The 16,757-nt window shown below is 33.1% G+C and overlaps 2 protein-coding genes across 3 annotated transcripts in view; both read left to right on the forward strand.

Annotated features, from left to right (window-relative positions):
• The window catches only part of LOC119637844 (delta-1-pyrroline-5-carboxylate dehydrogenase, mitochondrial), a 7,607-nt gene extending 2,033 nt beyond the window's left edge, over positions 1-5,574 (forward strand). Inside the window, exons 1-8 of one of the 2 annotated variants that reach the window (XM_038034208.1) lie at positions 3,182-3,197; positions 3,259-3,881; positions 3,958-4,129; positions 4,206-4,393; positions 4,453-4,675; positions 4,737-5,104; positions 5,172-5,290; positions 5,352-5,574. In XM_038034208.1, the coding sequence (XP_037890136.1) occupies positions 3,316-3,881; positions 3,958-4,129; positions 4,206-4,393; positions 4,453-4,675; positions 4,737-5,104; positions 5,172-5,290; positions 5,352-5,467 (1,752 nt within the window). In that variant the 5' untranslated portion in view covers positions 3,182-3,197; positions 3,259-3,315 and the 3' untranslated portion in view covers positions 5,468-5,574. Of the gene's footprint in view, positions 1-3,181; positions 3,198-3,258; positions 3,882-3,957; positions 4,130-4,205; positions 4,394-4,452; positions 4,676-4,736; positions 5,105-5,171; positions 5,291-5,351 lie in introns of those variants that run through there. The other variant, XM_038034206.1, reaches the window with a different exon arrangement.
• An 8,275-nt stretch (positions 5,575-13,849) lies between these two features.
• On the forward strand, positions 13,850-16,561 carry LOC119637865 (cholinephosphotransferase 1-like). Its single transcript, XM_038034250.1, has one exon. The coding sequence runs from the start codon at positions 14,694-14,696 to the stop codon at positions 15,453-15,455; it is 762 nt and encodes a 253-aa protein (XP_037890178.1). The 5' UTR covers positions 13,850-14,693; the 3' UTR covers positions 15,456-16,561.
• The last annotated feature ends 196 nt before the right edge of the window (positions 16,562-16,757 follow it).

Consider the following 16,757-nt stretch of genomic DNA (forward strand, 5'->3'; position numbering starts at 1 on the left):
TTTTTTGTTTTATTATGTTTTATACTTAAAAGCTTTTTTTATTTATACAATATTTCTAAAGTCATAGACGTACATCTATGTATTTTGATATTTACATGTATGCTATATGCATGGGTATACTTGCTATTCTTATCGAATGTTTATGTGTAGGACTAGAATGAATATATGCATATATGCATTATTCTTTTTAAATTGATTTACGCCGAATTGTTTATTCTTTTATAAGATTAAAAAAAGTGAGAGTTGTTACACGTAAATATGCTACATTTTAAAGGAAAAAATTTAACAAGAACTAATCGACGAAAACTATTTGCAGCGTACACACAAGTAAATTAACTTAATGAATAATTAGTGTACTGATATTTACGCAAGCTATTATACGCACGCACACTTACAGCTTATACAACGAGTATTAGAGACTAATTGTAGAATGTATCCGTGTTTTCAATTTGTCACTCACTTTCTTTCTCTCTCTCTCTCTTTCTTTCTTTCTCTCTCTCTCTCTCTCTCTCTCTCTCTCTCTCTCTGTCCTTATCCGATACTCAATCAAATGATAAACGGAGAAAACAAACGTTAAGTTGGAATAGAATATGCATAAATGCAGCAAAAATTCTTTTAATATTAGTTTGTTATATTTCCACCTTTTATGTAACAATTATAGAATTTTTCTTTTATTGTCAATTTCCTCTTTTTTGTTGTAAATTTTTTTGTAATCTACATTCCTTTTATTTTGCAGGCTACTTTCATGCAGACTTTGTACCTTTTTACGTCACAAAGGGATTTCTACACGTTTATGTGTTCGAAAATATTATGAATTATGGGATTGAAGTGAAGGGCAGTCACTGTCCGCATAATCGAATTTCTTTAATAGCCCTAGTTTTTCAAAAGATGAAGCATAGGAATAAATTATCATATTGTTTCTAAGCATAAATTGATGACAAACATCAAGTAAATTTGGAACATAAAATGTTGCGAAATAGTTATGAATACTAGATAATGTTTAAGTAATGTTTGATTATTAGAATCTAAACGAGGTAGTTTAAATTCATGTGTTCGTTTAATTCGCTTGTATGACGCGTATTCATCTTCATGCCTTCACCGAACAACGGGTATATATTCATAAACGTTTGCAATAAGTTTGCAACAAATGGAAGGAAACATCAGATCATCATGTTCTAAACTGATTTCGGTACGTCCATTTGTCCGTGGTAAACGTTCTCTTGGTTGCAAAAATTAAACTATCGGCTTCAAATTTGGCAGAAACATTTCGAAGATCATGCCCATAGGTTAATATTAAAAATGAGCGAAGGGCCTAACGTAAACTGAGAACGCACACGCTTTGTGTGCGTTTTTTTTTGCTAATTATTCATAAATTAAATATTCTACAAAAAATGTGAAAGTTAGGCATGCGTACTCAGTATTTTAGAGATTGGAAATTTAGTCTTACCTTCTTTTTTTATTCCTTTTTTAGGGCAAAATTGGTGACTATTAAAGGTACGGACACAGTCGAATATGACTTTCTTACTTGTTCTTTTCGTCTTTATGGCTTATTTTGCCTTTTCGAAAATACAAACATGAAATGGATCAAAATGGACCTTTTCGCGTGTTTAGAATGCGATTGAATATCTTACACGCCTCGCAACTCGATAAATACTTCCTGAACCAACGAGTTTCAGTTCTCAGCTAGTGCATGAAACTTCGTACATTTGCCATTTATTCGATTGGGCCAACAATTTTACGAATTAGATATGTTTTTGCAAAAGCAAATCGCTGTAGGTTACTTCGGATTGTAATTGTGGACGAATGTTTCATCTGATTTAGATGCATGAATCGCACACGAAATTTGTGAAAATATATTTAATTTTGAATTTAAATTTTCCGAAACGCAAAAGAAGGCTTTCTTTTGGTTCATTTTGCATAATTTCCATTGCACACGCTCACAAATGAGCAGGTGTGAATACGTGTATATAAGACCGCTATGATAATGTGGATGGTTCCATAGCTGTCGTTAGTCCTTCAATTTAAAAATTCTAAATTTTTGTTTTTAAATTTTATTTATTTTCGTTTTTAATCGCTAATTAAATAAGTAAAATCAAAGAAAAAACAAATGAAAGCTTCATAGTTGTCCACGGCCCATAATTAAATATGTTGAACCACTTCGCTTAATACAGTAATACATATGACGTCTTTTCAAAATAACGCGTTATATGAGATGTAATCGAAATAGCGGTCTAATCCGAACGATTTTCAGTAGCGCCCGCCCTCGAGCCAAAACACGTCGGTATAGTAAATTTCAACAAAATGTCTCTAAAATAGCGATTTATGGGCTAAACACAAGCATATTAGAGGAACAGGTGGACAGACAAGCTTAACTGAATTAAGAAAATTATTCTGAACCGATACGTATAATAACGGGTAGGTCTATATCAAGTCTTTCTGAGTAATGTGTACATCCGAACAAATTTCATGAAACATTGCACAACAAGTAGTGTAGAGTATAACAAACAAGCTAAGACGGCGCAAAATGAAATAATACATAATATGTATAAGAGGATTTCGTTCAACTTTTTATTATTACTTGACGAATTTTTGTATCCAGCAATCAAATAGATAGTTGCAGTTGTCTTATATTCTATTTTATAAAAGAAAACATGCTAAATTTGACCAATTCATTGTTCCTATTTACTTGCTGCCCTTTCATCTAGAAAAATTCAATGTCGGAAATTGTTGGACAAGCATTTTAAATGTATTTAAATTTAGAAAGTCATTACTTAACTTGCATTCACATACAATTTAACGTAAAGACTAATGTCGTATATAATGTTATCCATGTGTACATATAGATGAGTTTCTAAATGATTTTAATAACAGATTTAAATGACTATTTATAGGAATTGCTTGTGAACGTCTCTTCATCCTATTTATTATAAAAGATCTTCACATTGTTTTCAAAAGACTTTTTCATCCTTTGTCTTCGACAAAATGACAACACTATATATGTATATAAACATATACATGAGAATATAAATAAATGATATATATGCTTGTATACATATACTGAAATGAAATGTATATACCGTGGCACGATTTTTGGCTTGATTCATTTGTTTTTTTATTTTCTTCTTTCAATATTTTGACCAATTTCTAAATAAAAATAACGGACTCTTTCCAATTAAAGGTTAAACAATCAATTATTGGTATTAGTAGTACAATAGTTTTAATTTTAAAAGTTTTAAGTAGTGTTCTTTCTAATTTCAGGTAACATAACATTGTTGAAATACAGCTGTGTTGTTAGAAAACCACCTTTTGGACAAAATGTTGGGACTCGCACGCACCGCTCAAACGGGTGTTAAACCCCAAGTGGCCGCTCTTATCAAACACTCTATGAATCCCAATAACCTTATGACGAAATCGCGTAGTATTAGCTCTGTAATGCCGGAAACGAAAGTTCCGGACTTTCAGACTCAAAACGAACCGGTCTATGACTACAATAAGGGTTCACCAGAGCTAAAAGCGTTGCAAGATGCTCTCAAGCGTACCGCCGCTAAATGTGAGGAGGTGCCAATAGTGATTGGTGGTAAAGAAATGCGTTCTGATAGAGTTGTTCATCAAGTTATGCCACACAATCATGCCCACAAACTGGCTAAATTCTATTATGCCGACAGTAATATGATTAAGCAGGCTATTAAAACAGCAGTTGAAGCTCAACCTAAGTGGGATCGGGTACCGATGTCAGAACGTGTAAAAATTTGGGAAAAAGCTGCGGTGTTAATGGCTGGAAAATACCGTCAAGAATTAAATGCAGCCACCATGTTGGGTCAATCAAAAACTATTATACAAGCTGAAATTGATTCGGCTGCTGAACTAATTGATTTCATACGGTAAGATTGATGGCGAAGGCTTTTTCAATAGTGATGTCGTTTAAATAGATTTCATCAAAATTATTCCAAATTTCAGTTTAAATGCATTTTTCATTAAGGAATGCACCAAATATGATCCTATAAGTCCAGATCCAAAGGTAACCAGAAACTCGATGCGCTATCGTGGCATTGATGGTTTCATAGCTGCCGTTAGTCCTTTTAATTTCACAGCTATCGGCGGAAATTTGGCCTATACACCTGCTTTAATGGTAAATATTTTTCCTTTTTTTTGTTAACAAATTCTTAATTAATTTACTTCTTAAAATTTAAATAAACGAACGTCAGGGAAATGGTGTTTTATGGAAACCTTCAGATACAGCTTTACTTTCCAACTGGCGTATTTTTAACGTTATGCGTGAGGCTGGGGTACCAGACGGAGTTGTTAATTTCGTACCCGCTGATGGTCCAGTCTTCGGTGACACTATTACAGCCTCTCCCCATTTAGCCGGTATAAATTTTACAGGCTCTGTACCGTAAGTCAAAATTTGAAAGAAGGATTTACTTTTTATTTTTATATACTTCGTCGTTCCAGTACCTTCAATCGCTTATGGAAACAAGTGGGCAATAACATTGACAGCTATGTAAATTTTCCCCGTTTAATTGGTGAATGTGGCGGCAAAAATTTCCATTTTATACATCCTTCGGCCGATGTTCTCTCTGTGGTTAATGGTACCATACGATCCGCTTTCGAGTTCTGCGGTCAAAAATGTTCCGCTTGTTCGCGAATGTACGTTCCAGAATCTTTGTGGTCTAAGGTTAATAAAAAAAATGCAAAATTCTTAAAAATATTGTTGAAAGGTTACTTTTAAAAATTAGGTTAAAGACGGTCTCGTCGCTGAAGCTGGTAAACTGAAAATTGATGATCCTACCGATGTTACCACTTTTACAGGCGCCGTTATTGATGATAAAGCATTTAAACGCATCACTGGGTACATTGAACACGCCAAAAATAGTTCGAATTTAAAAATTATAGCTGGTGGCACCTATTCTGATGCCAAAGGTTATTTCATACATCCTACAATTGTAGAATCTAAGGATCCTAAAGACAAAATCATGACTGAAGAAATCTTTGGTCCTGTTTTGTCATGCTACGTTTACAAAGATTCTGATCTCAAAAAAACCATGGAGTTAGTGCATAAGTCAACGAAGTTCGCCTTAACCGGTGCTGTATTCGCTCAGGACGAGTGAGTATTCAACAATGTGTGAATTTCATTTTTATTGTAAATCTCTAATTGTATTTTTCAAACGTAGGGCTTTCTTAAGACAAGCATTAGAAGAATTTAAAATGGCGGCTGGAAACTTTTACATTAACGATAAGTCAACCGGTTCGGTAGTGGGACAACAGCCATTTGGGGGAGGTCGTATGTCAGGCAAGTTCAAAAGTCAAATCTTTTGTACATTAGAAACTTATTTTTGAAATTTTTTACTCAGGTACCAACGACAAAGCTGGCGGACCGCATTATGTCCTACGTTGGGCTTCACCTCAAGCCGTCAAGGAAACATTCGCGCCATTGCGTGACATAACCTATCCGTACATGAAGCAGTAAACCTTTTAAAATTAATACTAAACTCTCGAAATCATGTTAAATTAATCTCAAAGAAACAAATGAAGAACAAAACAACTCGAATAAAAATATTTTGAATTTTTTTTTAATTGTTAGTTTGAATATAGTGAAAAGCAGTGGAAAGAAATGATAATAACACATATATTATAAAGACACATATTTATATGCAGACAAATATTTATGTATGTATTAACGTCTCTAAATGTGTTACATATTATATAAATTAAATATAAATTAATAAATACATAAATAAATAACAAGTAAATAAATCAATAAATAAATATGAAAGTAATCTTTCGAACTCTCTTTAGCAAAAATAATACATATTCTATACATAAAAATATATATAAGTAAAGAGTAAAGAAAGTATTAGCTGGAAAAAATAAAAGAACAAATGAAAAAAGGTAAAAATAGAAAAAAAAAACATTTTTATTGATTTCGTTGAGTTAAAATTTCAAGCATATTAAAAGATACATATTAAAAATACATATATATATTAGTTAAAGAACAAGAATAAAAAAATATATATGTATGTATTCGAAACAACATTAAACAAACAAAGCACAATCGATCGATATGCTGATTTCATCGAAATATATATCAAATGTTAAGTAGAGCATTCACAAAAGTACGTAAAGATTTTCGTGTAAATTTTTGTTAATTTTTTTAATTGTTTTTGTTATGTTTTATTATTTTCTTTTTTTAATTTTTCATATACTTGTGTAAACTTTTTCACATAATACAATCATTTTTTCTTCTTTTGTATGTAGTTAAAAATAAATAAAAATGTAAAGCTTATCTTAGAAATTTTATACATATGTATGTATGCATATGTACTGCAAGACCTACTTACACACTCGACAATATATATACGTACTTGAGATTAACTGAAGTTCGTGGCGTATGATATTTTGCAATATGAAAAAAATAATAATAGTAAAAATAACAATAATGATAATAAATTTAAATCGAAAATGATTTGTATAAGTTTAAATATTTTTATGGCGTTTTGTGTGTGAGAGATAAGCATCATATTTTTTAGTTGTTTTAATAAAAATTTTAAAATAAGTTATAATGCAGTGCTCGTCAATTTCAAACTTTAAAACTTTAGTCTCTAGAATCAATCATACACAATTTGCGCACTTGCATACTAGGATAATTGAAAATCGTTATTTTGATTGATATATTGATCGTATATCATTTTCAGGGAGACAATCATGTAAGCATGCGTTTATCGCGTTGGGAGGCTAACCATATACTATATACTATTGTCGCCAACTTTCCAATAATTAGCGTCAAATTTTCCATTACACTGTTGCAAATAACTGAGAGAGACGTAAAAAATGAGAGGCAAATTTACGTTTGTTTGCTTTGTATAAACAAACTACATATGGTAAATAATGCAAACACGCAAAATGATATAAAAAAATTTATGTAGAAGTTGTGTCAAGCCATAAAATGACAAATGAATTTGAATGTGGCAATGATCACAATCGATTTACAAGAAATTTACATTTAAATGTCAGTATATAAAACGTTTTTCAATCAAAATAAGGAGTAATACTTTCAATATTTAATTTTTTTGTACATTTTTGCGTCGAGTGGTAACTTTAAAAATTATATATTATAATATTTATCAGTTTTTACCAGCAATTCTTTGACTTCCTCAATTAAAACGCTTCTATACAAATATCAACACTATCATTTTCGTAAGTTGTGGGTGCTGGCGTATTCAAATAATCTCCTTCCACTTTATACTGGACGAAAAAGCTGTTTGCGGCTATTCCTAGCTTCTTTTGACTGTAGCAGTTATTGTTGTAGAATGCGCCAGCGCCTTAGAGGAATGTTCAAAAACTGTAGTTCAATTTTTCAAATACTCAATATTGTAATACTTACCTTTATATACAACAATCCATCTTCCGCCAAGGCAAGACTGTAGGGTGTATTCAATATTATCGGAAAAAAAAAATGGAAAGATGTAGTTTTTTGGCGCTTCATTTGTTATTTTTACCGCTCACGAAGCAGTTAAGTATTGCTATCATGCCAGTCCAATGGTTTGCCAGATACGCTCTTTCGCTATATATGCGAATTACAGAAAGATCGCGGAAATTTGAAATTGACTCCCATGATTTTCAATTCATGGTCGCACCTCTAGAAAGAAATGTTTATATTTACGAAAATAAAAGGAAATTGGGTAATACAGAAATATTTATGTTACTTGCTGATTACATATTATTGATGACTGCCGCCTGCTTGCATAAATAAAAAAAAAAATTGTTTTAGGGAATATGAAAGGATCGTCATGTAATATTTAAAGATTTGATATATATAATTGTGTAGGTTCTGTATATCCGACTGTGACTCCTTTGCTTATTGTCTGCCATGCATGGGCCTTAAGTGCCCCAAGACTATTGAATTGGTCAAAGTCAAATTTCTAAGTGAACAGTGAAAATTCGGGATTTAAGTCGCATATATGATCATCACAAATTAGATATTGATAATGATGCTTTAAATCAAATCTGATTGATCTTATACACTATATTTTTGTCGTACAATTATGTCTTATTCTCGTATCAGCTGCGCATAATAAATAATGGTGATAATAATTGATAAAATTCGTGAATTATAAGCTATAGTAACTAGAAAGAAAATTCAATCTTTTTGGTGTCCATCTACCCACAATAAAACCATATTTTTTTAAGACCGTACATTGGAATGTTGAACGAGAGAGAACGTTCTTTCGTAAAAGTCGGGAAAGACTCTATCTATATTTAACAGATACTTTTTCCTATCTTCATCGCAGCATTTGAATCCTACGTCAAAAAAGTGGCAAATTTTATCAGCCTATCCGAAGGTAAACACATTTTTTATCATCTTTATAAGCATTGAAGTGACGCTCAGTCAAGCTATGTGCCGTGGAGCGGCATAACTGGTAATCGGAAGGCGCAATTCGTACGAACTACGGCGATGCCAGACAGCCCTTTACTGGGTGTTCAATTTGTGGGCGAGGTTTGTCATGTTACAAAATCACTTTGTCGTGTTCTGTGATGACATCGACATTCGGTTCAAACTGTTCACCATAAAATACGTCCAACTGAAAATATTCGGTTTTGCTGATAACGTTGATGCATAGTCGTGCTTACGCCACAATTTTTGACAGTTACAGTTGTCATAGTGTATCCCTTTTTCCCTGTGAATCATGACGCGATTCGTTCCTTTTCTGCTAAGGAAGCACACATGAGAAGACGCCGTCCAACATTTCTTGGCTTCAACGACATTGCTTTTCAATCATTCAACTCCTAATCATTCTGCAAGTTCAGTTAGTGTCTTTTCGGGTCGGCAGAGAGTTCTATACCCTCCACTTCCACAAAATCATTATTTTGAAGCGTCTTCACCAATCTTTGCCTGCTGTTTCCGACAGGGTATGATCGTTGTAAACCCTAAAAGGAATTCTGTGGGCACAAGCTGTAGATTTTTTCAATAAAAACAGTAAAACTTTCCCCAAATACTTTTCTTTTTAGTTACGAAAGTTGACATATCTAACGCTAGGAAAAACAAAATTTTTTACGCTCGGCGAAGACACTGAAATTCAAACTTGCTTATAAATGGGTAGCACATTAAACTACTGCTATTGTTTTCATATTAAACCATAATAGCCATAGAGTATACAAAAGTCCATATTAAATTTTTTAAATTATATTAAAAACGTTCAAATTTGTTATGTGCAACAAGCGGCCATATTTTCAAAGTAAATGTATTATTTTAAATTTATAATGGATCTTGAAGAAGTCTTCCTCCTCAATCTGCAGTTATGGACAAACTCTGACTATAAACCCAATTCTCTGCGACTGCCCTAACTTTTCATTGGCTAGAAGTATTGTATTTGGAACGATTAACCCTTTGGACATTCTAAAATCAGCTTCAGAGCAGAATATCAATTCGATATATTACTTTATTAAAACTACTAGACTCAATATCTAATGTACGTTTATATAAATTAGAGCCGATAGCCTGTGTTGCTAGTGCTCAATGTCTTTTTTTTTTTAGTCTAAAAATTTATTTCATTAGTTTAAAATTATAATAATAACAATAATAATTAATTTATAATAAAAAAATATAAATGTAAAATAATTTTTGGGCACTTTGGGCACTAATTATGTATCATTTAGTTAACTAACTCTCATTTGAAAGACGTACGTTGAGAACCATTTGGACGAGAGCTATGCATGGCTTTCACTATTCGAAGTTTATATAGAAAAAATGGTGACAAAATAAAGGGGCCAATTTGACGTCTGTTTGTTTGTTTACAATGATGCAATCAACAACAAAACCATACAAAGCTAAATAAAAATAAATCAATAAAAAATGTTTGACTAAATAAAATGTACTACTTCTCAATCAAGACTTGAAACAATACGACCTAGCGGCAGCTGAAAATTTTTCTAACGCGTCTTTTCCGTGTTATCGTAAAAAAAAAGAGTTTTTGGCTTGTTTCAATCTAAAGGAAAATGGACGAAAACAAAAATAATGATAATTAATATAAATATTTAGTGATTTCACTTTCAAGTGAAATATTACTCTGGTTTTTTTTGCAATCTTGTAAACTCCTTTTTAAAAAATATATATAAAAGAGTTTTTCTTTCTTTTACTTCTGGATTTTTGGCAAGTGTTCCCTGGGATAGCACCTTAACAGTTAAAACAATATCAGCTCGTCTTATTATGGAGACAGGGTCTGATTCAATTATTGCAGGTAGGGAAGTTTTTAAGAATTTTTATTTAAAGGCTATTGAGAACAATAAGAGGCGGCTAACGGAGTTGAATTAGCGTCTTTACCTCCCGATTCAATGGTGCTTAATAACAAGGTTATTGATAAGGCTTTTGATTTGGGTGCTAAAAGCATTCCAAATCCTGAAATCAATTTATATGACTATACTACGCAGTGTAATTTTTTTGTACCTTAAAGCTTATATTCCCACATTTTTTACGACAGCATTTGGTATTGTGCGTAATGTCCCTATTGTGTAGGATGTAAATGAGATTATTAACAATGGTGTGTGCGATATTCCTATTCAGTCTGTCATGAGGTTTCAGAGGAGGAGTCCTAGCAACAAATATGAATTTATTCTGGCTCCCAGTATAAAAATTAGTTTTAAAAGAAAAGCCCTCCCTAAGTCGACTATGTTAAATATTTGTAATCCCCCAGTTGACTACTTTGTTCTCAGCTTAAACTTATGTTTTAAGTGTGGTAGGTATGCTCACACCTGAAACAAGTTTTGCAAGGCCAAGAAGACCAGGTGCCTTAATTGTGATAAGTCCCCTAAATATACTGATAAATACGAAATGATTAGGTGTCTGTTTTGCGATTCAAATGAACACAATACACTGAAAAAGTCTTGTACGCACAGAGAGCGGGAATATACTCTCAACAAGATAATTTGTACGAAGAGAACTTTCCTTCATTAGTGAATTGGTCTACGGTTTCCTCCAAGTATGATAATGAGGACGTAAATAAAATTCTAACGAAAAAAAAAATATAGTGCTGTTGTCAAAACGATATCTATTATATCAAAGCCTTCTTCTAATTCACCTCCAAAGCTGACTGTAACAAGATATCAAGGGCTGATGGTTTCTACCAATGATTTACGTTCTTCTGAACTGGAAATATTAATCTCTGCTATTAAACAATTTATCCTCTCGATGATTCCTTAGGATCGTATTAATGAATTTGAAGAAAAAATTTCTGATTATGCTAATTCTCGCTACGAGCAAGTACCTAGTGCTTTGAGTAAATCCTCTAGGATGCCGTTTCTATTTAAAATATGATCTCTTTTTTACAAAATAATATATAAAGTTTTCGGCGTAACTTGTTGTCTTTAAATTTTTACTTGAACTCGAATAACACTAACTTTTGTAGCTTAAATGCAGTTTTGCCAAAAGTTGGCAATGTTTTTGAAGTTAAAATTGCCAATTATCCTTCATTCACCAAATTTCGCGACGATGGCTATGGTGATGTTAGCATACCAGTTAAGAAAGGTATCAATTTCAGAATTATTCCCTACAATTCTGCTGTTGACGTTATTATCATCAAAACTATGAATCTGAGACCGAATCTTTTCATAGCATTATGCCAATTTCCACCCAGCGTCGATGTGCACATTTTTAACGATGATATTCAGAGATTATATACTTGATGGTGAACAAAAAATGATTCTAACTAAAGATTTCAATGCTAGACATTGAATGTATGCTGATTATCTCTCGACTAACAAAGGCAAGATCCTTGTGAATGCCATCAATGCCAGCAGTTTTAAAGTTTTAAATAATGATAACCCTACCTTTCACTGTAATCGGAGTAGCCACGCGGCGGGTAGTGTCTTGTATCTAACTTTCTCTAATTCCAATATTTTGTCATTTAACTGCATAACTACTAATGTCTCAAGTCGTAAAAGTCAACACTCTTCCATTTTATTTCAAAGTTTCAGCAATTCTGTTAAAAAAATATAAAATTTCGTTTCAAGGAAATGCCTAATTAACCGTGCATCTAAACTTGACCTTCAATCCAATTTATCATCAATTCAAAATATTTTTCAGTCTGAGATCAAGTCTGCTAGAAACAACTTTTCTAATATTGAGTCTTTCTCACCAAAATCGTGGTGAACTCTTCCCTGTCGACACTCTTTTGCAAATATCAAGCTCCAAGGAAAAAAATGGGTAAGTACGCATATCCAGCCAATTTCATTGAATATGTGAAAGCACGGAAGAAATGGAGATCCGCACTTAGAAAGGCCAGAAGGAAACATAAAGCTGTCATAATTAAAGAGTTGTATGGCAATGGCAACTCGAGTTTTTTGTGGAATTGTATCAACGGAATTATATCGTCGACATTTTTGTCAAAAATTAAATGGTTGCGTTGTGTGGAACGAGCATGATAATAACAGATACTTAGGTAGGCTCAAGAGCTATATTCCAAGTATCAATCAGATTACAATACATTCAATTCCTTTCACTAGTATCAATAAGACGCCCTTCTCCTTAGGTGAGTTATATTGTATGTTTTACAATCCAGGGAGAGAGCTACCGCTGCAGGTTGTAGTGAAGTTGATTATGATATGGTCAGGTCACTGTCTTGGAGAAGCTTGATTGTCTTTTTGCATTCAATTAATAACTATTGGCTTTAGTAACTTTATACCCTCGAATTTGCGATGCGTAAAGGTTGTTTCCATTCCTAGCGCATATAAAGACTTAAATGATTTAAGCAACTTTAGACCCATTTCACTAATACCTGTATTCATAAAGATTATGAATCTCATGGTTAAGGAGAGGCTAATGGATTTCTTGAAAACTGGGAACATTATTCCAGCTTGTTCTTACGCCTGTCAAAAACGCAAATCTGCGAATATATGCGTTAATGAACTATCTTTTCTCATAGCTAGTCTAACGACAGATGGCAAAATGGTTGTTATGCTTTCCCTGGATATCAGCAAAACCGATAATTTTCTCAACTTGATAAGGCTTGGTAGAATTCTTTTCAATCCCTCTTTAATTACCTCCGTGGATACCAAACTTTTCATTCAAGAGTGTGTTGGTAATAGGCATAGACAAAGTTGAAGTATACGGGGGTATTCCATAAGGCAGTTGCTCGAGCTCTATACTCTTCAATCTAAATACAGGTAAATCGCATGATCTTCAAGACTATAAAACCTATATATGTCAATATGTTGATGATTTGTTAATTGCAGCTGCTTTTTCCATGCAAGTGACGATCTTAATTTGTATTTTAATCATGGCAAAACCAATACTATTTATTTTGCCAAACACTCTATACCGAACTTAGGCTCTTTATCAAAGGAACTAAAGTTAATCAGATGAAATCTCTTCGGTTTGTTGGTAGAATTTTAAATGATAAGCTGTAATAAAAGCATAAATAAAGCATAAAGCATATCTTGGATTTGCTTAGGAGGCACGATGAGAGTGGTCAACGATATAACGAAAAACAATTGCAAAATCAAAAGAGAGTGGTGCAACGGTTAACCCAGATTAAGTATGTCTTTCAGTCGTTCCATCGCAACACGTGCAATGTGTAAGTTTGACTTAACAAATAATGTTTGTTGCATTACATAGTTTGTTAAGCTCACGCACAAAGGAAATTGACAGCGAAAGATAATGCTTTAACGTAATTTCTTTTTGGGTTTTTTGGTTTACTACGATTTTTCAGGAAGGAAAAAGAAAGGATGGTCAAGCTTGCTTACTTTGGGATAGTTTGCGATGAAAAAAAAAAGAGTAAACGAATTAATCAATTAATTGTAGAAATTTTCTTCGAATTTTCAACGAAAGTTGACAATTTTACTTAAATATAAGTTACTCTAATATCTAAAAAAAAAACAATAAAAGAAGAGAAATGCAATCAGAATAATGTGCTGATGTGCAAAAAAATTAAGAAAAGGGTATTTTCTAAACATTCTATTCAGTGTAGTTTGTATGGAGATAATATAGAATATTCGTTCAAATAATCAAAAAAATAATAAAAAGTAATACAAATGAATTATTTATAAAAAAATTGTATATCCTGCGAATCTATGGTAGCACATGAATACCATGTGCTGAAAATCATAACATTATTACCAGCGATGAATAAGAAATCTATGTTCCCATACAAAGAGAATTGCATATTAAACACACAACAGCTGGAAAGACTTTCGGAACACAAATGTCAATGTCGTAACGCAAGTCTATTAGATCCTTGGCTACGACTATGGTGGAATTGTTTGGCCTTAAAAACCTCCCTGCGGTTAGAACTGAATTAAATTACGGCCTAATAGTAAATGTCACAACTTTAATATTAGTGGGATACAGTCAAGGCGGAATAACTCCTCCATCGCGAAGTGTAGAATTAATCAACGAAAAAGAAGCCAGACGAACAAATACATCTTCGCCGTTGAGATAGCTTTTCGATTATGGTTGCGATTCCATATCCGGTCTTTTTATTACGGCCTGTATACAGTTCAGCCACTATCCTGACTGGTTATTCTTCTAGTGTTTTTGTGCTACTGGTTTGTTTGATAGCGCCGATTGGCAAAAGTATGTCTCGGGCAGGTTACGTTCGCGAAAAACTGAAGTAAATGAAGCTCAATTCAACGTTCGTTGGTGTACATTTGTTCCGAAATTATGGTTAACGGAGCTAAGATATCTTGGATGTGAAGCGCGCAATATGCCTCTATATTTTGCGTTTGGCATTGATCTTTTATTCATTGCACGCTATACCAACGTCGTGAAGAATGAAGGATGCGGTAAAAATAGATCCACAATGGCCGTCAGAAGCGTCTGTTCGCCTAGAATATCTTTGACGCTAGTAATATTACCGGCATTTTTAGTTGCTCAGAAATTGTCAGAGATAATCTTTGTGGAACAATTCTCTCTATACTTTATAGTAGTCGGCTTGGTGGCAGCTAAAGTAACCTATAAATTGGTTATTGCTCATTTGACCAAAGACGAAATGGAATATTTGGATTGGCCTCTTTTGGGTTCAGGTCTATTGTTCCTGAATCAATATTTTAATTGCGTAATCCCAGGAAAATGGTTATTCTGGTCATTTGGTCTATTCAGGACTTACTGCGGAACTGTGCACAAGTCGTTTGCATATAAATCTATTGGCCATACCTTATCCAACACGCATTGCGTCAATCAATGCAGTGGCATGAATATGAGTAGCGCATTTACCACCGGTTCTAGCGATAAAAATGTCCCCACTCATCATCTAAAGACTTATAATAATAATTATTATCCTGCGTATTTTAAAGAGAATTGTGACCTTATACAACCTTATTCTTTAAATATATATAACTATTTTCCCGAAACAAGTAAGTGTGGCCACATATATTTATATTCATCACAGTTTATAAAAAAAAAAAATTTATATCTATTATACATAAACGTTATAAATATATACATAAACGTCCATATACATAAGTAGAACTAAAGAAATTAATGCTTACCTATTACATATTTTAACATATTAAGTATTGATTAAAAAACAAAAGAAAAAAATGGAATAAAGTATAGTTTTTCTTAAATTTGAGAGGAAAGTAGTTAAGGGGCTTTCGGACCCAAACTCGCGGTCTGCCATAGCCATCATGGGCCGAAGAAAACCATAGTCAGGGCGGGTGCAAAAAATCCCAGGGACGCAAGGGAAGTCCGTTCGCTAAGTTAGTTTACGTTCATCCGTGTGTTCGTTAAAGGGTAAGTATGTATGTATGTGCTGTTCTTTTAACTGTAACAGTCCGAGGAGTGTCAATGAGCCGAAAATATAGAACCCTTCTCACATCTCACGAACTAGCTAGCGCAGCAAAGGGATGTACATTGGTCTCATACGCCTCCAATCCTAAAGTGGTACTTCCGAGTTTTCTTAAAATTTAATGCGATTAATAGTTTCCTATACACAGACAGGAAGATATAGACAGTGACGTTCTCCACGTTCCAGCTACCTAAGGAAAAGATCGATTTACTTCGACCGCGTAACTCAATTTTCGCCTTTACTTTCATTCATTTTATTAATTTGTGAAGTTCAATTTTGTATTTTTGTTTAGTATATAAACGAATTTACCTAAAGTGAATGTATAGTATTTTAAAATTAAATTTTTTCTTTTTAATCAGTTTCTGAAAATCAAATGAAAACCCAGCTTTTTAATTGTCATTTATGCGGATTTATTCCTCATATTTTTTATTTCAATACAATTCCGTTTGAAAGTGCAGAAGCTATATTATATTGATAGGTACAGACCCCGAAAACTCTAAAATAATGGTTAAACGGTTCACTAGAAGCATATAGATTCTCCTTATGCCATCACTCATACCAATTTTTCCTGAGAGGTATTCGAAAGCCTGTTGGGACGCGAAACTTTTTTAGAAATCCATATGTGACAATATATATATATATTTTTATTTACTTTGTTGACGAATGTATAAAATCGTATGCTTACATATTTTCCGCAACATACGAAGATGTGAAGCGTCTTATAAGATACCTTTTCCGCCCAATTTCGATTTTCCTCTACTGCCAAATAGCATAGTATAAGCAAAGAAATTATTCCGCCTGATCTATATATATTTCTCAACATTACTTTATTCTTTTTTTTATCCGCCTTTGTGGCCCAGTAGGCAAGAGTCTCGACTAGCAACTCAGTGGTCGTGGGTTCGAATCTCAAATGCGGTAGAGTTTTTAATAATGGCCGATAGCCTTAGATGCTAGTGCCTTTAAGAGTTTAGTCTTAGAATT

The sequence above is a fragment of the Glossina fuscipes genome, unplaced genomic scaffold (assembly GCF_014805625.2).
Source record: "Glossina fuscipes isolate IAEA_lab_2018 unplaced genomic scaffold, Yale_Gfus_2 61, whole genome shotgun sequence".
NCBI lineage: Eukaryota > Metazoa > Arthropoda > Insecta > Diptera > Glossinidae > Glossina > Glossina fuscipes.